This window comes from Dromaius novaehollandiae, chromosome 1 (assembly GCF_036370855.1).
Source record: "Dromaius novaehollandiae isolate bDroNov1 chromosome 1, bDroNov1.hap1, whole genome shotgun sequence".
NCBI classification, from domain to species: domain Eukaryota; kingdom Metazoa; phylum Chordata; class Aves; order Casuariiformes; family Dromaiidae; genus Dromaius; species Dromaius novaehollandiae.
In genome coordinates, this window is record NC_088098.1 from 131,824,430 (window position 1) to 131,847,449 (window position 23,020).

General features: G+C 38.9%; 1 protein-coding gene across 3 annotated transcripts in view; it reads right to left on the minus strand.

Annotated features, from left to right (window-relative positions):
- PDK3 (pyruvate dehydrogenase kinase 3) overlaps positions 1 to 22,137 on the minus strand; it is a 61,244-nt gene extending 39,107 nt beyond the window's left edge. The window contains exons 1-3 of one of the 3 annotated variants that reach the window (XM_026103379.2): positions 21,749 to 22,137; positions 4,960 to 5,090; positions 1,770 to 1,911 (exon numbers count right to left, since the gene is read on the minus strand). In XM_026103379.2, coding sequence (XP_025959164.1) covers positions 1,770 to 1,911; positions 4,960 to 5,029 — 212 coding nt within the window. In that variant the 5' untranslated portion in view covers positions 5,030 to 5,090; positions 21,749 to 22,137. Of the gene's footprint in view, positions 1 to 1,769; positions 1,912 to 4,959; positions 5,091 to 11,566; positions 11,643 to 21,748 lie in introns of all 3 variants that reach the window. The other 2 variants (XM_026103381.2, XM_026103378.2) reach the window with 2 other exon arrangements.
- Positions 22,138 to 23,020: the final 883 nt, after the last annotated feature.

Genomic DNA, 23,020 nt, shown 5'->3' on the forward strand with positions numbered 1-23,020 from the left:
TAATCAGGAAAACAAAATACTACAGTTATTTTCAGACTTCTGACATAAGATCATGAATATTTTCTTACATAATCTCAGTGAAGATACTCATTTCCACAAAAACCGTTATTTAACTGAGAAACAAAATCAGAGAAACACTACAACAAACATTTTGACTTCAAACTTCTGTTTTTGGATTGGATGTTCATCTAAACCTTCTCATCACACTAGAGATGCTGATGACCATCTGATATGCTGGACCATTTAATGGAAAACTACCTACAGTAACTGTGATACTTCAAATCACACTACCATATAAAAATACACAATTTGTACAAGTATCTTACAGTCATCATATATTCCAATATGTTCAAGACAGATTTTTTTAATCAGGAGTATATTTTGTAGCCATAAAATTCATCTCATGGATCCTCAAAGGGGACATCCACTCTAACAACCAATTTGTTTTCTTTGCCAGAAGTTATCTCCATATTGCCTGACTCTATATTAGTAGGAGACAAGAACATACCACAGAACATCTATTTGGATCAGACATATTATGGTCTAAAGTCACTGCAGAGAAATGATTTCCTTTTCTTCATGCGTCTATCTATCTGTATTTCACTAAAGACCCCTTCACAAGTCACCCATATCACGACAGCATAAAAGGCTTGGATATTATCCACTGTCTTTTCTATGTGGTATAACAGCTCCCAGTAACATCAGATGCCTACAAGTGTTCAGCCCCTGTAAGCTGCCACTTTACCACAAAGTGATTGCTATTGTGTGGCTCCGTTGCATATACATTTATTTGAAGCACTTAATCACTATGTTTGAAGCGGTCATCAAGACAGTTAGCATTACCTCTCATATGCAAACATATCTGAACCAAATTACACAATATTGATTATCCAAATTTATACTTTCTAGGTCTGAGGTTTGACAGTATAGAGTCAATGCAGAGTTCCCTGCCTCAAGAGACACGACTGAAATTAACCCAAAGCCTACAGCAGCAACTGCAACTGCCAGACCTAGTAACTAAGTTAGCATTTACAAGGGAAGTTTGTTGCATACCACAAAGATATTTTAACATAAATTCTGTGGATCAAGTATTCACATGTAGAAAGACGATGAACACACTATGAGCAAAAATACATGTATTTTTATATGAGTTTAATACACACAAGGCAGCAGTTTACAAACCCTTGCTGAACCTGCAAGTAGGCTAGAAACTAATCACTATGGCAAAAATGGCAGGATTTAGCATCAGTTCCAATATACACTAGTTAAAGATGGAGAATGTTAATTACTGGAAAAAAAAAAATAGATTTCTGTCCTGTTCCACAACTTCCAAATGTAAAAGGTTACATTTTTAAAGATTTAGCAATGAGAAGACTAGATAAGGCTTAAATATGCTCTCAGTACTTTTGATAAAGGAAGAGTAAAGAGAAAGAACAGCTACTGCCAGAAGTTAAGGGACTAGGTCAGGAAGGACACAAAAAAAGATAACTCTGTAGAAGTTACTGAATAATTCTGACCATCTGGAATACAACTTTATGTTTTCATCCAAAATACAACCTTATGAATTGTTACCTCTAAGATCTGTATTAGAATATTTACTTAACATAAGACAGAAGGAAATTAAACTTCATTTGGACAAGAAACATACATTATAAACAACTCAGGAGAAAAAACAGGCTGAAGTTTGTTTTCACAAATCTGAATTGCACATAAAACAACACATACAGCGTCAGTTCTACTGTAGTTTCTTAATCCGCTTTTTTACTTACCAACTCTGCACTAGCCCAACCGAAGGCCTGTTAAGTAAGTTATCAGGCAACAAATTGACTTCTCTCATGGTGTTAGCTAGTCGCACAGGAAGTTCTTTCCGGAGAAACATGTATGAAGTCTTCTCACATGCATTATCACGACCTGTTAAAGGTGAGGCAAAAAAAGAGAATTCCATTGCAGCAAGCCAAATTTTAGAACTTCCCACTTCTATAAGAGAAAAAATTCACTTATGGAAATAAAAACACTTAAACAGTTTGCCAGGTTTCACTTCCCTCTCACTCCCAAGATTTTACACCCCCTTTCATCTGCCAAAGATATTCTTCCTCATTTCACATCTTACAATTTGTGCCTGCATCAATCTCGCCTCTTTATTCATCCAGACTTCATCCTAACCTGCATCTCACACACATGTCAAGACAGAGGGATGTTTCTGAGGAGAACGTACACATCTGTTACTGTCTCAAACTGACTTTGTTCTCCTTACTCTTTTTTGATCCCTACAGATTGCTTTTTATGTCCTCTCCAGTTCACATTTTCACATCTGCAGTATCAGACACCCCCCAGGACTCTCACGTCAGAAACTTCAAATTTGTCTTTTTCCTCAGTCTTTCAAAGGTCCAAGGAAATGGAAGCATTGGCTTTGCAAGGAAGAGTTTTGCAAATGAGAGAGGCAGCAATGCCAGCAAGACAAAACTTGAGCGATTCCAAGATTGCCAGCAGCCACCTGATACCAAACTTGTGAAGCAATTTGTAGAAACTACAGAAACTAATTTATTATCTTAGTCAGAATTCTTTGGGCCTCAGAATTTTCAGATATATTGCTACAGAATATTCCAACATAATACACTCCTTTTTCTCCCCATTCAGAGGAGAACTGGCAATACTACCATCTTTATTACCCAGTGAGCATTTGACTTCTTAACTGGTCAAAAATAAAGAATTCCCTAGTGCAGTTCTGCCTTCTAGGAGGGCATTAAATTGTCTCTAAAATACTAGATATAACAATCACAGCACCATTACAGTAGCATTACTGTACACACAAGCTGTATCAAATAACAATATGCTACACATTTTTATCAATACATTATAGCACTAAGACAGTAACAATGGTATCATACCAGCTCCTCATCCTATCATCCTATAAATAAAAAACAAAGATCTGAGATTACCTGAAAATGAGACTCACAAATGCTAGCTGTTAGTAGTATGACTTTGGGCTGGGGGGGGGGGGGGGGGGGAAGAGAGTGAGCTTAAGAAGTGTAAGCAAGGATAATGGAGGGCAAGGAACGAAAATATAAAGTGTCAAAACAGAATGGCAACAGCTGGCTGATGTTTCACATCACAAGCTCTTCAAACCTATCAAGTACTTAAACACATTTCAGCAGCTCATGGAAAGAACAGTGATGACCATCATCCCTCCCAGGACTTGCTACACAGGGAGCTCACCAGCCACCTGGGAGGCAGGTGAACTGTTCATAACTGCACTGAAAAGCTGCAGCTAGGATTATCTTTCATTTTTAAAACAGATTTTTGTCCAGCACAGTATTTTGAAAACTGCAAAACAGTCCTCAGAAAGCACATAAAAGGGATCCAGCAAACTGATAATACTTTGCAATGGACCTACTTGGAACAGCAGCAATCCCCTGGAGCCACCCTGAAGGGACCAAAACACTGACATGCATTTATTTCTTCTACCGCAGTTTCTTAAGGATTGCATTCTCAAGCTAAACCATTTCCTGGAGATGTCTGTAAAATGTTAATTGCAAGTATCTAAAAGTAAGAGATGCTGAAGATTCTTGCCCATGTAGTCCAGTTGGAAGAACAGGCTTGACTTAACACACTTTCATATTTTACAACTTTCACAAGACTGAAAACACCCCCCCCCCCCACCACGAAGACTAATTTCTAAAGAGCCAAGATAAGGGTTTAAAAAAAAAAATGTTTTGCTTTTAATGAACAGTCAGTATTCTACTACTTTAGTCTTGAAAGCCAGCAAATGTCTTTGCGATCGCAACCAGTGTGACAGCCTGCAAAATTTATGAGTGAAAGTATAATACAAGAGCTACAAATTATGTTCCAGCAAACCAGGAGCTGCTAAAAGCACTGCTAGAATATAATCACTAAGATTTGCAATTTGAAAGCCTCAAGTACAATGCAACTGGCACAATCAAGGTCATACTTTTTAAGATAGTCCCATTATAATCAGCTGAACAGTGGAGTTTTCACCTTCTTTGCATAGGTAACACGCATTGATGGGTTACTTCCCAGTCAAACCGTAACACAAGCTTGGGGGAATAGGCAGGAAGGATTAGGGTTTTCCTTTTTTTCTTGCCCATTTAGGTATCATCAATCAGTGGATCATTACATTCCACTGGTATCAGCAATTCTATTACCATTCTTCCAGCAAACATTTGCACTTTTTTTACTTATTTGCATTTTCACCTCTTCAATTACAAATGCACACATCCTGTCAAAATTAGACAAAGGAAATATGACATTACAGTGTTGCTTTGTGTGAAGCACTGTAACGATTTCAGAGTTCTGTCCTTCAGTGAAGCACTAAATTTGACACCAACACACACATGACAGAGGCGATAACCATTTGTTTGTTCATGACCCACTGCAGATGGTAGGTTTATTAAGACAACTGTAGCTGGGCAGCAGGAAGCAAGGCTCCTCAGCTAGCTCACCCTACTATCTACACACTGGGCTGGTGACATCCTCTGGGGGAAAGAAGAGGACTGCTTCTTCCCAAGAGTGACTGAGAACAGGTTTGGCTATTTTCTCCACAAGAAAAAGCAAAAAGAGTGAAGGACAGCAAAAACAGAGCATGAGAAAAAGCAGACGAGAACCCATGGGCTGGAACTGTAGAAGGGCAGGCCCAGGGGCCTGCCCCCAAAACATTACAGTCCCTGCGTTTGTGCAAGGAAGGGAAGAAAAGCTGCTAGGCTGGAAAACAGGACCAGCAGAAAAGCCTGGCTTCCTGTTCTCCCATAAGCAAGGGCATATTTCTGTTTCATCTGTCTCACACCAGCAGTTCTAAACTGTCCCTATTTAAATGGTTGTCTTGATCTATGTATGGCTAGGCTTTAGATACAGAGCCTTTTGGGGTTCCTTTGCATGCTCAGCCCAAGAAAAAGGAAAGGATGTTCTGTTTGAAGACTAACTTGAAGTCTCATCTCACCATACCTTCAGTACATCTTTTTGTTTTGTGGTATGCTGTCAGAATATTGGCTGCATGTAACTTATCTGAGAGCATCCATAGAGTTTCTTCAGCTTCTAGCACAGAGTCAGTTGTCTGCCTGCCAAAAGGTATATGCCTGGGAAGAGAAGAATGACTATTCACTAGATCAGCAATAATTAGAAATCCTTCAGCTACAGGAACAGAAAGCATGCTGCGCCCTAATGGTTGCTCCTTGGCTCCTGCTCCTCACAGCAGCTCTTGTATGACTATATTTGTCATTATGAAGGACAGCGTATTAACCACAAAAAATAAAATCTGAGTCTAGAACTTAGGTATTTTCTTAATATATTCATACGCAAGTACACCTATCTAAATAAACCTCCAGAAACAATTTCTGACAACTTTTAATGCCTTTTGCAGGCTCAAGCTACAATCAGACATTTTCATGAGTGGTTTTATTTTTGCTTTATTAGTTACACTTTTATTAAAATATACGTCATTCTTTCTCAATTTTGTTATCACTCCATCTGGGCAATATACATAGCAAAAATCAGACTTATCTTAAACACCATAGGCTAAGTCCAGTTTAATTCCATAAGTTTCAGTTCAGCAGAACCTGAAGTTATATTCTCCAGGTTAAGATGAAAGTGAAACTTGCAAAATTTTCACCTTTGTTTATATGGCAGCTCCTGACAAGAAGCCACCCGGTAATACAAATATATAAAATAATCATATGCTTATAATTGAATTTATACACAGGTAAGAAAGAATACAGTAATTCTATGTCCTAGTGCAGACTACACTGCACTAGGTATCAAGGACTGTATTTAGCTTTATTTCCAAAAACAGGAGGTGCTGTGTCAGGGAGCTTAATTATGGTACACTAAAGAGCAACAGCAGCAGCAGATTTCAAGGTAGAGCAGACTGTAATGGCACGGAAGTATACTGCTAGCATGGCATTATAGTATACTATGAATACACCTTTTGTTATAAATTACTAATAGAAGGCCTGCTGTTTTTATACTTGAAGCTATGCACCATAAATACAGCTTTATGCCATCCTGTGAAATTATAGGAAATTAACATTCATTTTTAACACTGAAGAGGCATGAATTTTTGCCTATAAATCGCTGAATCACTGAACCATAGGGAACAAAAATGCACTGGGGAAAGTGCTGGTGAGAAGATGCAATCTGAAGATCACTGGCATAAAGAAAAAGCTTCACCTACATACACATTTGTAATTTTACTGTCTTGAGTAGTCCCAGAGACCCTGGTGGAACTACTGGTTAAATACTGCATACTATTTTCTTCCAGAAACAGGTTCTGAGAAGAAAAAGCATTCTAGACTAGAGAAAAACTGAGAAGCTATGGGGGTCCACCCCAGAACAGCCCTTCATCAACGGCCAGCCGCAGACCCTGAACTCCAAGAAGGGGAAGCTGGGCCTCACTGCTCCAACAATTAATGACAAAACAGAATCTACACCGTTAAAGACAAAAATGCTTCAAATACCAGGATTAGTCATACCACACTCTCGCTTTGCTATGAAACCTGTGACAAGGCCTTTGTCTTCACTTTTACAGTCTGATAGCATTTACCATTCAACTATTACTGATTATTTAGGTTTTTCTGTCTTGCTTTTTTATATTAATGTTTTCCATCTACGTTTCTCTAAGTGTAATTAATGTATTCAGATTAAAAACAGCTAACTTGCCACCAAATAATTTTCCAAAGTTTTAAGTTCTACTTTCTCTGAATGCTGGATGTGCTTCCATTAAAATATTAAACCTTTAATAACTAAGGATTTCTGCACAAATTTTATACTCATGCTGAGTTTGAATAATATGTTGGAATACACATACATACTAACTTTTTTTTTTTAATGAAGACTGATCGTCTGAGGAAACACAGCACACTTTCTACAGACATAGTAATGACGGCTCTACAAGATACATCTCTACTTGCTAGTCAAATATTTAAATTCTAGATTTCAAGCACTAACAACAAATGAGCATTGCTAAATTGTTTGCTCAACTTGCATTTGTAACACTTAGAAGTAAAGCAGTTCAGAGGATTTTAAAGCAGTGATGTTTTGGAGTGGTATTTCAAGATACAGAAAATTTTCCTCAATCCAGAGCTACGGAAAATTTTTATTTCAAGAAAAACAAACGTAAATTATTTTCTTAAACTGACAGCCGCCTATGTTTCAAATATCAGCAGCTCTATGTTAGCTTGTGAGGCCATCAACAAACAAAATGCCATTTGTGGATCAGCTGGCTTGTTACACTACAGCCATGAAGGAAACATCAATTAAAGCAAGAGTCTGAAGCTCCTAATTCCACGTATGGGAGAGTAGAAACACTGGAATGGGGAGGATGCCCAAGAAACCACACAACCTGGAATTGTTGAGTACATTACAACTTACCAAGAGTCTAAAGCTTATTTCTTGAATTCGCTTTTCTCGCTAAACTTTTGTTGGAAATGTTTCAGTAAGCTGTATGATAGATCATCTTCCTATATATTGTTACTTGTGAGAATACAGTACAGTGAAGTCAAAGTCTTCACACCCTTTCAAAAGCCAGCAGCATTTCATTACATATTTTAGCTAGTCCAGAACATATTAATGGAAAAACATAATGAAAATTAAGGAAAAAAATTAGAGCTATATAAATCTATCAGGAAGAACTGTTCTCTTAAAGTGATGGGCACTTACAAAGTTATTAAATACTAGTTCTGAGCTACTTACGCTGTTGGATACCTAAGATTCTGCTTTAGGAAAAGGGAAAGCTTTCAAAACAGTGCTTCAGAAATGCAATTACTGAAGTTTTCACAAGTTCCACATGGCTTTTGTGAAGGTAAAAGTCTGCCAAAGTTCCACAAACAAATTAGGTAATACTTGCTAATATAACTGCTTTGTTATCACCGTTGTGAAGAATGAAGGGCAGATATAATACAGACACAGTGAACTTATGTTATCCATTATCAAGTATTCAAGTCATTTCTATAATTAACTGTACTTCATTAAAATTGCTTCTGGGCAACTTGATAATCAATATTTACTGCAGGCAGAAGAGCTGAAAAAGGACATTCTAGCTGATGGCATCAGTCTTATTTCATACATATACAATGTATATACAAGGTACACACACACAGCAAGCATATCTATTTGCCTTCTGGATAACAGCTCCCATACAAAATTGAAAAATTTTAATAGCATACTTTTTAAAAGCTGAAGATGAAAATGTTAAAAATATCTACTCAAGGTAAAGCAGCTCTAATCCACAAAGCCAAGACGAAAGGACAGTAAGACATCACATGATATATGGGACACAATTTTACACACACCTCAATGTTTATTTCCCAGTGATTCCTAATAGAGCAATACATGATTCCAACTGAACAATACTTCAGTCTTGTTGCTCTATGTGAAGAAAAATGTGCAGTCCAGATTCTTAAATCAAGCATTGAAATAGGCTTTCTTCGATGAAAACAGTCATATTATGGCAACATAAAATACAATCTATATAGAATACTGTCTCTTTGCTATAGGTCTACTGCACTGTAGAGAACAAAGCAGCCTACCACTACTCCTCTTTGATGAAAGAAGAGACCATGTCAGAGAGGATGGACTCTCATTTTCCTTCAGAATACATAAAAAAACCAACATCAGAAGCCTTTGACCTCAAATGCTTTTATCTAGGGCAAAATGAAGGAAGAAAAGAAGGAACCCAAGAAGGATCAATCACCTCTATCATCTTTTCTTGAACTTTTACAACATTTTTTAGCTCATGAATTGACAAATTAAAAAAAAAAAGCAAGCAGAGGGTTGAAGAAATCTTCAAAAGGAAAAAACAGGCAAAAAGATCAAAGCATCAGAGCAGACTGAAAAAAGGCTAAATCAACAACTTGCTGCTGAAGCTTGTAAAACAGAACTAAAGAACAATCTAGAATTTTCCATGGCTTGTAGTCTATTCCAGAAGCATGGACTATGTATTAAAGGCAAACAAACTACGCTTGCACAGCCTCAATAAATCTGCCTATAAAAAAAAGCAAAACCAAAAACAAATCAACACACTATGAGAAAACGACTGAAAATCTGTCATAGCATACACTGATCCAAACAAACTAGAAAGAAAAAAAGGGGGGGGGAGCAGTTCTTTAGCAATATCAGTAGTTTTTCTCTGAATCATTATTAAAGTAGTGTCTGATAAAAGGTTATTGCACTATTAGATTTTTTCAGATGATATGAAAAAACAGATTTTTAACTATTTGTAATAATTAAATGCATTGCAAAGCTTTAGAAAAGATATTTTCTCCCTGGCTTTATAATACCTTTACATCTGATAGCCCTGGATATTCCCAAGTAGGAACTGACACACTTTCAGCATACTCTCTAGGCATTTATCTCACCCAGCCTCTAAAAATAGCAGTCCCACAAAAAGCACACAGGGTTTGTTCGTTTGCTAAAAGACAGGGGTTTGTAAAACCTAGTAACACTATGAACCAAAAGAAAAGAAAAACACAGGCTAATTGGAGATTCTTATTCTTGCTGACCTGCACTCTCTACCACAGTCTATCCCTCAAGAAAGCACGCTGAAATTGGGTTCCATTCTCCTACTTACTCTGTTGTGCAACAAAAAGCAACCACAAACTACAACTGCTGCAACATAGCTAGCCAGCAGATGGCCAAATTTAAGGGTACAGCCCATGCTAATGTTAGGTATTTAGCCTCAATTTTTAGATAGCCCAAACATTAAGCTTCTGTTCAAGTTCTGTCACAGACCTATCTCTAAGGCTACTTTCATGACCACCTACAATTTTTCATTCAAGTGCCCTGTTTTAAGGGCATGCTTTCACTTGGCACACACATTCAGTATATTAAGAGATTCCTCCTATGTTAATGAGGAAACTGGAGAGTCTCTGAAGTTTCAAAAAGTAAAAGAATGAATTTCGTTAAACAACTAGTCCAAGAAAACCAGCTAAAGCCAGAGTAATTAAAGTCTGGAAGTAAACTTTCTCATGTAACAGCCTCTCGTCTTCCATCCAATTCCCATCTGAAAGCATTGAGTTGCACCTTTGATGCTTAGTGAAAAGTACACTCTAATACAGGTATGCTGAACCTTCTCAATCTAAAATATGTTTATAAATGAATTTAGTTATTAACACTGTATGACCATTGATTTCTACTCTGTGCGACTTCAGTGCTAAAATGCATTCAATGCACCCAAACTAGCAAGCAAGCTAACAAACTATTTAGCTTTCTAGTTAGATTTTCCAGCAGTCATACAGCATGCCACACAGACGAGCTACCAGAGCCAAAGGACCAAAACAACTGAGTTTAATAAACCATTTCTAATTTATGCAATCTGATTAACAGATTCAAGCACCCTTTGACTGCCAGACCAACTGCAGCATTTACTTTACATTTAAAGGAAGATTTCAGGAAACCATTCACTAAAGAGAATACATTAGCCTACACATTGGTATCTCAATGGCCATACAGCCCGAATACCATTCCCAAGCCAGAAAGGTCCAGGCTTCAATTTAAGACATTCAGAATTATGTAAGTATGATAACTACTCTTCAATTTGTACACAGAAAAAAATATACCTAATTCCACCCATTTCCAAAATCCCTGAAAGAGTCAGCTTGTTTATGCCCTGCATGTATTAACTACTATGGTGACTTAGCTGGGTACCATTGGTGCCAACAGGCAGCTAGTTCACATTTTTATGTTAAGGCAGGCTAACAACAAAATGTTTAACCTCAAATGGTTGTCCATCAGTGCAACTGCACAACTCAACACAGAAAAAAAATCATTACATTTATTCTAAGTTACTGGATTAGGCAGATACTTGGATGGGTAACTCTCTCAAACTCTGGTAGGCATGTGTCATGAAAACGGTCCCTCGTGAAACCGTGTTGGAAAGAAGCTTCATATACTCCTGAGCCAGAACACACAAACCAAAAGAATAACAAATGAACAATACATGATAGAACAAAGTCTTAGTCAAACTGCAATCACTAATTGTCACTCCTAAGGGAGTCTTCTCCTCATAGAGAGCATTCAAGCAAAGATGTCAGCCTCCCTCAAAAGCAATTGATCATTAGGCAACCTGTTGTAAAAGCTGTAATCCAGTATCACATAAAGTAGCTAAAATTAAAACAAAAACATAAATATTTTAAAATAAACTTCTCTGATCTAAAACTAATTTTTTTGGTTGCACACCATTAAGTTCTAATAAAATAACTTTTTAAGTATTTTAATTTTGAAGCATTTGTCAAAAAAAAAAAAAAAAAACCACACACCACACACAGTAATCAAAAGTACCTGTAAGTCTATTGCAAAGACACTCAAACCACTACCCCAAGGCTGCTTATTACTTTTTAGAACAATTCGCATGGGCCAAAGGTTCCCTTTCCTTGAGGCAATTTGAGAGTAAGTTGAAAGTCAGCTGAACCACTTTCGTAGATAAGCATTCTCTTGGCCATATCGTGGCCACTCCCCGCATTACATGACAGGCAGAGAACCAAAATGTTCTTAGAAATAACCACGGCTCTGATCAGCTTCCAGATCCCAGAGATATCTATACAACCTAAAGACTCCTTACCCAAGCCCAGGTAGCCCCCAGGAAAAAAAGTGGCTCTTCAGACATCTCCTCTTCCACTAGCACTCCCAAGACCTGCCTGCAGTCCAAGAGCAGAGAAGAGGTGGATGCATTAGTCAGTACATCAAACAGGAAGCCTCACTACATATAAGGAGACCTGTTGTACTGTATGTTCACAGGAAAACTAGTAAAGCATGCAACCCTTACCTACACCAGGAAGAAGATCTGTTGCTTTCAAGATAGAGGTTGGGGAATGCAAATTTGGTGTGTTTGTGTCAGACCCAAAATTAAAAAAAAAAAAAAAAAAAAAAAAAAACACCCAACAACAACCACCTACATAGATGAGGCTAGAAAACACCAGGCTAAAGAAACTTTGTTCTCTGCCTGTTTCTCCCCAATAAGATTCTATCACAATAAACTAACTCCAGAAAGGACTGAATTTTGCCCCCTTCTGTGCTTATAATCACATCTTCCTCCCATAAAAGGTAAAGATTTAATTCACACTGAAAGTTATAGTTGAGTATTCCAAAATTTTAAACACACTTCCTATGCTCACAATTTTGAGAACTTCCTCCCAAAGTTTGATGGAAAAATAACTATTCAGTTACTGACAAACAATTCTGATTTTAAGTCAGTGTACTGAACAAGAAAGACTCACAATCCCAGTGTGTTTACCACATACAGAATAAATTGGTTGTATAAAGCCACACACATCCATTTCTACAGCCATAATTCTCACTCACCACCTAAGAAAAATTCAAATCTCTGCTTTACCCTCTGGTCTCTGACAACATGCCAAAGGGAAAATTACTCCAAATCTCCAGTATGGATAAAATTAATGTATGTGAGCAAACACTCACACAGCTAATCCCATTTACATAAAAATATTGCTGATACCACAAGGTCTAATTCCCCTTCAGTCTCACCAAGGTGAAATGTACTACAGTATTAGCTGTCTCCTTACAAGATGCTTTCAAGGCTTAACAAGACACATTTCCAAAAGAAAATTAGAGAATGCATCTATACCATCACCAGTTAGTAGTGTTTATGAATGTATTTATCCAGTCTATAAAATCATAAAGAAAAACACAAAAAGGACTAATAAAGACGCAGCAGTTAGAATGAAAAATACATTTTCTAACAATACAACTATTTGCAGCTTTTTATCTTGCCTCTTTCTCTATTTGCACATAATGTCAAATCTAATTCTGAAAAAAAAAAATCACCCAAAACTTGCGTGATTTTATGGAATTAAGTCAGCGAAACTATTTACAATACTATGATATTTACTTAACATTGCCTACATAAGCTAATGTTCTATGAATTGTACGTCCATACAATAAGCAACAACTTCCCAGGGAAAACTATAGTTCAAATAAACAAGGCAAAAATGGAAGAAAATATGTCACAGTTGACATAGAAAGATTTGGAGAAAAAAGAAAAATTATGATTATTTTAACACTTAATTTAACACAATTTAACTCTTACAACACACAGAACAAAACAGTATTAGAAAAAAGGAGAAAAATCAAATTTCAGAGTCCCAGCTCAGTGCTCCAGTAAAATAATCTGCCATTTCAGCCTATTATTCAAACAAGAAAAAGCACACACTTAGATGACTCTGGGAACACTGTCAAAATTATAAGCATATTTTAAAAAGATAAGAACTAGTCTATAAAAATACCTTGGAGCTTTTGGGGAAAGTATCACTTTTTAAAAATATAAATATGTTTAGGATATCAGGCATCCAGAAAAGCTGTTTTAACACAGCAAGTAGGAATTGTTGTATCCTGATTCCATAAATTCTAAACCTAATTCTATTACAGATTATGTTGTGGTGGACCACAGGGAACTAGAGAAATACTACTTACCATCCACAAAAGAGTAATGAGAAGATTAACTACTGTTAGTGAAACATTGAGTATATTTGGAGGGTTGTTCATAAAGTTGTATAACAACTATTTGGCAATTTCATCTTAACATCCATGGTTTGTTTATTAAGAATTTCATATGGAACCATGCCAAAATTTTTTTTAACAAGCAAGATATACAACATTTACTGCTTTCCTCTATACAAACATCAAATTAACCTGGAAATTAGACTGCCTCAACACAATTTATTATCTACCACCTCATTACCTCTAGGTGCTTACCTATGTATTTATTACTTAATTATTAGCTCTATCATTTTTTCAGCTATTTAAGTCAACCTGACTGATCTAATTCCTGACTGATTCTAAAGTCCTCCTCTTCCTTCTCTTTGAAAGGCAACTGCTATATTTGCCCACTTCCACAACCCTGGGACCATCACTACAGGTTATTTCCATGAATCCCATAACCAACAGATGGGCTGCACCAGGACACTCACATTTACAGGAGAAAGTGCTCAGATATTCACAAAACATAGAATTTGCACACTTCCAGTGGTATTCACTAAGCCAAAAGGATCTAAACATATTTCAGCTTACATAAAACTTCCTTCCAACTCCGTCCCATTTGTATTAGGGGCAGTGGGAAGTTGGAGTTTTTTTGTTTTGCTTTTTTGCACACAATTTATATTCTTCTGAAGACCAAAGCAAAAATGATTTCAGTATTTAGTTATTTTTTTACTCACTTTCATCAAGTAGACTCTATACTTCACCCTTCTCTCCAACTACTATAAATTATTCCAGCAACTTTTTCATTGCTTTTCTATTCCCTAACTATTCATCTTAACTGTTATTTGTGTTGCAACCTGAGACATGTCCTTGTTTCCAGTTTTCATAGGATTACTTTTTAATGAATAGTATTTCAAGAATTCCTAACATTGCTCTACTGTTCTCTTATCTTTTGCCTGCATCAGAGTAATTTCCCATTCAGAAATTGACAGGTTTTATATTCCTTATTTTAGAAGAGAGCCTATCTACCTATTTTCTTAGCTTGTAAAAGGTATACTACTTAAAGTCAATAGCTTTCATTTCTTCCTTTCCCAAGCAGAAGGAATACCATCAATTCATGATCATTTTCATCAAAATTTAAGTCTCAAATTTTCAACTACCTCATCACTATTAGTCCAAATCTACTTTGAAGTAGCCACTTTGACAATTGCTTCCATCTTCTAAAAGAAGTTGTCCCAAACATTCCTAGATCTTCATAAACTGAGCATCTTTTTGCCCTTCCAGCAAGTATTTCTGTAAAGTCTGCAGTTTCTATCAAGCCCTATTCTCTATCACTTCTGTTACTTGCTAAAACAAAAGAAAAAAAAGTTCAATGCTTCATGCAAATCAGACATTCCTTTCCTCTTTCTTTCACAAAAAATTCAACTGTCTACTTCAACTCTGTATTAACTTCAGCAAAAAAAATGCATGAGCATGCGTATGAGCATGTATGCAGTGCAACACTCTTTCTGAACACCTGAAGACAGAGGATCGCAGCAGCACCTCTGGTCAGTTCAAAGACAGTGTGCAAAAATCAAAGAGATTTTCAGTCATTTAGGGGGTAGGAGAAACCAAACCAAATCAGCCACACTAGCTGGAGGATGCTCATCTGCAGACTGACACCGTATGTAAACAGGCAGCAAAACAGCCCATCAATTCATCCTCTGAAAACAGAAATTTCTGTGCCTAGCCTTTACAATACAAAAAAGTCTATCACCTGCGTGAGCCAGTTCTATCATCCACACCAACTCACAGAACTTGTACAATAAAACACTGAATTCAGAAACTATGAAGTCTTAAATGTTTAAAAAAATGAAGTACTCTTCTACTACATAACCAAAATAGCCAAAAACTAAACTTGCATTTATTTTGAGAACTTTGCAGAACTGCTCTAAGATTCAACCAACAGCATGAACTTAATGAAAACAAACATTTTCTTAAAAAAAAAAAAGTCACAATCAAACAAGCATGCTTCATTCCCTGAACAGCCTGCAAAAGCAATTGATACAGACAACTTTGTAAATTAAATGCACCTTGATCTAGTGCTGCATAGTACTCTCACAAGAAACAATCTCTCTACCACATCCCTGTTGAATAGTGACTGCTGGAGAAAGTCATCCAACAGCAATGTCTCTTACAGACCTTCACAACAACCAATACCAGGCATTATACAAACCTGCAATATTATAGGTGCACTGCAGTACTAATGCACATCAGAGACTGGCAGAGTTGTAAACAATAACAGATTGTAAATAATAATAGTTGCATCACACGAACGCTTCCAACCACTTACTATGCTACGGCCCATTCAAGCAAAACTCCTTTTTATATTATGAAATGCAAACTTGATCCACATCTACATCTACAGAATGAAGGGCTGAATACAGAAAAGCAATAACCCCAAACAAACTGAAGAACAAAAGTAGCTGGGCAATTCGGCATACAATTCCAGCAGGACACTGTGACAAAAGGCTAGTCCTTGATGCAAGAACAAAGCAGGAGTAAAATGATTCTACTTCTGTATTTGGCAAAACTCGTATCAGAATGCTATTTAAAGCTCTAACATCCATATTTAAAGAATAACAATGAATATCCTGGAAGAGCCACAGAAGTTAATTCTACGCTATTTTCATGAGAAAATAACTCCTGTAAAGAAGGTATTTAGCATTACAAAGTCAGGAGAAAATATTCCACTAGAATGTATAAATACCTCACAGTGAAAAAATTCCAGGTATCAAAGGATCCTAATCTAACAAAAAAAAAAGCCACAACAAAACTGTCGGTTGGGAGTTGAAGCCAATCGGATTAAAATACCGACAGTAATGTCTGACTAGCATTCATCTTCCTGATCTGTTTCAGTGGTTAGCATTAAGAGCAATTTTTTTTTTTTTGAAGATATAATTAACCAAATCTAAGTTTTCAGGGTCAATACATAAAAAGCTATAGAAAAATACAGTTGCATGCAATAAATTGCAGGTATATTTTTTTAATAGTACCTTTTAGCCTTAAACTTTGTGAAAGGCTTGCACAGACACACAGTCTCCCTATTAAAGTTGTGTGAAAAACCTGCCTCCTAAAATAATCAGGTTCCATCCGAGGAATAATAATTCTGTTCAGAAAAATAAGACTGCTTTCAATCTTCACTTTCCTACCCCCACACCTTGTTGATTAAATTGTATCTGATAATTACCTTTTCAATTTTCCTGTTTCTAAGCATGATTTCAGTTACAATGCTGATGCACTCCTGCTGCCAACAAAACATGAAGTGTAAAACACTCTCACAGAAATCTGATCTAATCCTGTATATACAATTGACAGCACTGCCAATGCTGGTTCACTGTTTATATCATTATTGAAAGAGGCCTGTCCTTCAGGACAGACAAATTTTAATAGGCATCACATGAGCTAAACCATTTAATACCCAAAATCATATTTAAAAATGGGGAGAGAATATCCATTGCTCACTTTTCCCTTCAGATAATGCAACAGTTTCCAAACTGCATGAATTCACTGCAATTATTTGCTGCATGTTCAGCTGTTCACAGTACAGCAAGATTGCTAAATTACAATTTTTGTGATATTTTTCAATGCCAGTAGCTGCAGCAGTTGCCACAGATATTTTTATTATAACCTATGATATCAGGATCTCCTAAGCCATATTCCATAATAATTCATTCAGGCTGTGATTCACTATCTTCTTTCCTAAGTATATGCTTGACTGTTCCTGTTCAAACTCATTAGTAAATATGTGGTACACAAACACTTAAATATGACAAGCAAGTGGGAATAAGTGCCATTTTGATAAATTTTGCCTACACGTCTAAAGAGCTAACCAAAAGCAAAGTATAATCTCATAGCTACAAAATTCATCTAACACACTTGTATTGAGGCTTAAACAGCAAATGCTAGAATATAGTCAAATTCAACAGACCAAGATAGCTTTAGTAGTAAATAGCTTCTAAAAGCATGCAGTATATCATTTTGACAAAACTAATCACGAACTCACAAAAGTCTCAGGCACTTCACCAGCTGGGCTGTATCAAAAAGTGAATATACACTAGTAAACTATACTACTGTAATACCCAAAACAGTTGTGACAAATCTCAGTTTAGGCAAAACTTAAAATGATTCTTTTGTGCATGCTCAAAGCACTACACAGTTTGTATTTCAGATGTGGTTTTGTGACATTTTATATACCAACTTTTTAGTACAACCACAGATTTCATGAAACTTTCATTAGGACCTTTACTGTCAACTGAGGTATCCAACACTGCTCAAACTATGCAATTCCGTGTGACTTAGTAGTTCGGGTACTGTTCTGCATTAGTACAGCTGTGTGTTTTTTGGCCAAAGCTAGCCCTTATCAAGCCAGCCTGTAACACAGACACAGTGAGATCAAATCTTTTCATGCCTTTTTTTAAATGACAGGACACAGCTAGACACAGAAACTTTACTTTCACCAAACAAACATGACTGGTTGGTTCTCCATATACGAAGCTGCTGATAAGACTGTCGGCTATTTTAGATTAACCTGCAGATCTCTAACCTGAGTTCTTTGCACAATTGAAGCAAATCTGAATTGAGATGTTGTATCGACACTGACACAAAATAATAATCTCCAATACGGGTATTTTGGCAGTCTAGCCCTGAATGTGTACAAAGACTAATACACCTGAATGTTAAGAATACGTCTCTACTTGGAAGTTTATTCCAGAAAGGATATTTCAGCAATTATAGCAACTGGGTCATTTAGGAATGCCTGCACTCGGAAATCTACCAAAATAACTTCCAGATTAACTATCTAGTTTGGAAGTACGCAGCTGAATCCAGGTATTTTTCAAACCAAAGTAATTATGGAGGCTGGGATAAACCTAGAATGACACACTAGCATTCAACAAGGTCAAAACTTGCTCATAGTAAAACACATTCCTGGAAGGTCATTCTTTGGCAAAGGAAACAGTGTGCACAAGAATCTTGGGAAATCCACTTTATAAGAAAGAAACTGAAAGAATAGTATTCAAGAAGAGCTTACAAAAAGAAAATGAACACACAGAGGGGAAAAAAAAAAAAAAGCTGCACAATTTGTGCTCTCATAGTTTAGAGCACAGAGGTGCCAGCCCATGAGGCTGTAACCTCTTACACAGTTCTGGCAGCTACAAGGACAGTTGCAAGCTTGACAGAAAGTCAATCACGTATGCGGGAATATGGTATGGAGACAGAAATAGGACTCAACTAAAGAAAGAAACTGAGAATCCCTGCTTTAAGTCTTGCTTTCTGTTTTGTTTCACATGTTTTTTAGTATCTGTTATAGCCTGGAATTAGTTTAAATAGCCATACTGTCTTTTACAGTGGTTTAATTAACTGAATTAAGCTACCTGCAGAAGTTTAACAAACAAAATTATGAATTTCTACCATTGCTGAGGGAGATTCTACAGCTTGGATGTGCCCACAACTGCATTTCATACAACCCATACAGTTTTTCAGTAGTAAAAAAGGCTAAGCTGCATGTTAATATACATTGCCACCAACTGTGTTTGAAGAGTCTCTCCAGCTGTCAAGAAATAAAGTTTCTCTCCCCCTACTCAACAGGATTTTGCAGAAATTAATTTAGAAGCCAATTTAACCTAAACTAATATGACTGAACAAAGAGAAGACCTAAAGCAGAAAGACCGTATTGCAGACTTCCATTCTTATCAGAATGCAGGTCAAAATTCTTCTCCAAACATATCTGGATTACAGTAATTCTAGGTCCATTTTTCACATGAAATGTTTATACACACGAGACAACAAAATCCTCAATTGCCCTGAGAGGTGCTATTCGCAGGTTTGCTTTGGGCTTACTCTCCTTCAAAAGCTGGTTCAGAATCTTAGTCATGTTTTTCTAACACAAGCACCTCATTTACACAACGAAAATACAATTTCTTTATGTGAGCCATTCGGTGGCTTTTATAAGCTGACTACAAAACAGAACGCCTTCTTCCCGTCAAGCAGTCAGGCTAGGTAAACACAACTGAACTGCCCCTTTAAAACTGCACTGCTTATTCTTGACGTATTTGCTCTATCGAGGACTTCCGTGTGCCCTACACCATCAGCAAATTCTTCTTCAGGTAATTCAGATAGAAGTAACAGAGCTCCCCAATATAACGCATACTGTTGAGGCCTTCTATGAGTAGAGTGGTAAAATTCACACACCAACATCTCGAGCCCCGCCGCCACTTTAGTTCTCCTGTAGTCCTCTGAAGTCCCCAAAGGAACTTCAAATTATCCAAAGCCAGCAACTGTCTGGGACCACACAAGTAAGTACACCATTTTATACCAGTTTGATTACACCAGTTTAATCTTCCTACTCAGGGTTTTCTAGGTAAACACATGCACTAGAAAGAGAGCAAGTGGAAAAGTTAAGAAGCACATAAGGCTTATCAAGACCAAGCTGATAGTTTTAGTGAGACTGATGCGATGTAAGACTACTAATCTTATAAACACCTGAAAATGTTCCAGGGTGATCTCAGAAGCCTAAACTGTACGCATTTTTTCCTCAGAGATTTTAAATGGCAAAAGTTATGTATTCTGGTCTTAAGATTGATAGGAAAATACATTTAGCTAAATATACAGCAAAGACACACAAGATTCAACAGATGCATCCAATCACAACAGACCAGAGCATATCCAAAGAACAGGACTGGCCACGCTGTAACATACAGTTCTTACTGTGTTCACTTCGACTAACATAAACCAGGCTTAAATCCTATAATCAGGCTTTTTCTTACTGAAGAATCAAAAACGTTTCAAACCATAAAGCAATACAGACACTATATGGCCAAAAATAGCATTATTAAAAGGCCGCCACACAAGATGTCCAAAAACAAATAATGCCTCAGGGACGACTGTGAATGGCAGAGACACCCTTACCAAAAAGCAGAGTTTTGCCAGAACATCATTAAAACAAGGACTGAAATCTTTATACATCTCTAGTCACAACTTAAAAGCCTCAAGAATATTAATATGCTCTTCTAACAACAATTTACAAACTCAAGTTTCAGACAGACAGTGGTGAAATAACTTATTTAGTGCCAGGACTGAAATAAAGGTATTCTAAGCTCTAGGCTACTGTCCTTGACAGCACAGACAGGCATGGGGGTAAGCAGCATAAATGCTATGGTACAGGAAGCACAGCAGCAAAGGAATGAGTGGGGAAGTGAGAACAAACTCACATGAGCAGGCAGAGACCAGAGAAGGAAGGCACGGGTACTAATCAAGTTCTAATTTTAATTTAAGCTAAGGCACAGTGATCTTTTTTGAAGGGGAGAGGAGAGGGGAAAGCCTTGTCTCATTAAAACATGGTAGCAGGAAGGCTCCCAGTGCTGCCTCTTTGTACTTGCAGTGTTCTTTCACTAATACCATGGCCCGAAGAGTGCAACTGTTTGCCATTTTAATCATTCCTTTTACTCAACACGACTGCCTCATTTGTGTCTTCTTGGACCTTTAGTGTAAGAGTAGAAGGAAGAAACGCTGCATTAAGTTACATGGTGTTATGCATTGGCCTTTACCTTACCAGCAACATTCACAGGATAACAAAAATCTAAGCAGGTCTTGTGTCAGAGGGCAGGAACCAATGAATAAAATATTTACAGGGGAAAAAAGAACTGATACAGATATTAAAAATGTATTATCATCCAGACGAAACAGTCGATTTTCTGACAGCAATGCAAGTCATTCTTATGTCTCAGTTCAGTGCTTCTGGACAGCAAACACAGCTTATTCACCAATAAAGCTTCCTAAAGCACATGAATTTTCCACTAAGAGGTCTTCCCCCGCAAGAAATGCTAAAGTTCGTGCCTGAGGTTTAACAAAACCAGTCTACACACAGCAGAATCAGTTTCTTTACGTTCACGAAGGGTAACTTACTCTCCGTACCACTTGCGAAGTTCACAAAGTTTCAGGCTGGAAATGGTTTATTTTGTTGTGTGGGTTTTTTTGACCCTTTTCCCCCAGCCCCCGTGCAGCCTGCCTCCTGGGAACACCGCAAGGTAACCGAAACGACTTCACCCCCAAGGCCGGACCGGGCGGCAAAGAGGCACCACCACCCTCAGGGCCGCCGGGGGGCCCGAAGCCCCCTCGGGCCGGGGCAGGCCCCCCCCCCGACAGCACCCAGGCTGCCCGGCCGGCGAGGCGAGGCCTAGGCACCGGCCTCCGAGGCCCCAGCGGCGGGGAGGGGGCGTGCGGGCGCCGCCATGCCCGGGTTGGGGAGAGGAAGAGGGGAGCCACTCACCGAAGTCCAGGAACTGCTTGATGGAGAGCGGCGAGGGGGAGAAGCGCGAGTAGTACTCGATCTGCTTGGGGATGGGGCTCTTCAGCAGCGCCCCGCACAGCCGCATGGCGCGGGCCCGCCGCTGCCGCGCCCGGCACGGCCCGGCACGGCCCCGCGCCGCCTCCCGCCCCTCTGCTCCCCGCCCGGGCGGCGGCAGAGCCCTAGCGCGCTGGGGCTGGGGCGGCCGCGCAGCCGCCCACGCTCATGCCCGGGGCGCAGCGAGCCCGCCGGCGCCCGTCGCCGTCCGCAGCCCGGCGCGGCGGCAGGGGGAGGGGCAAGCACGGGGCGCCGCCTCGCCGCCGCCGCCGCCGCCGCGGCCCGGCCTCGCGCACGCGCGCGCCCCCAGCCCCGCCCCCTTCAACGCCCGGTGCGCGCGCGCGCGCGCGCGCGTCTCGGCCGCGCAGCGGGAGGGGGCCCGCAGCCGCCGCTGCGGCGCACGCGCCAACGGCTCGGGGGAGGGGCGGCGCGAGTGCGCGGCACGTTCCCCAACGGTCGGCGGAGCCGCAGCGCGCAGGCGTATCGCCCTCAGGCGTGAGGCGGTGGCTGCCGGGGCGGGTGGGGCTGCCGTGCGCCACCGCCCCTCGGGTCCTCGCACGGTGGCCGGCCCTGGGGGCGGAACTGGGAGCAGGCGCCGCGGGTGGAGGTGGGGGAGCCAGGCGTTAAAAATCAGGCGCACGATGTTGTGTCTGCCGCGCTGTTCTCCCTCAGCGTCTTCTCAGCACCTCTTTGCCCTCCATGATACTCAGTTACAACCTTGTTTACTATTTAAGACTGGTGTAATAACAGTTTTATTGCCGTTCAATTAATCCCTGTTTCAACCAGTCTGTAAAATGTTACATGTACAATTAGCTTCAACTTGAAATTTAACTGTAGTGCTATCAGTATACACGGGGCTTTTACAGTGCAAGACAGCCCAAGGAAGGCATTTCTCACCACATTTGCTGTTCTAGGAAGTGGAACAAGATTTAACGTGGAAGATCAGACAATTTCATAACAAGACTTAAAATGATGGTAGCACAGCCGAATCTCTTACAGCCCTGTATTCCTCATAAAGACAACCCATAGCCAGTCAGGTTTAAACTCTTCAATAATACTTACAATTCCCTGAAAAGTCAATTTTTCTATCTATGTGAGAAAGTGCCTGAACCAAATTAAAATAATTTTGATTGCTAGAATCAAAAGTGAAGTCAGGTATTCGAAAGCTAAAATGTACCACTGAATGAAATCCCTGTC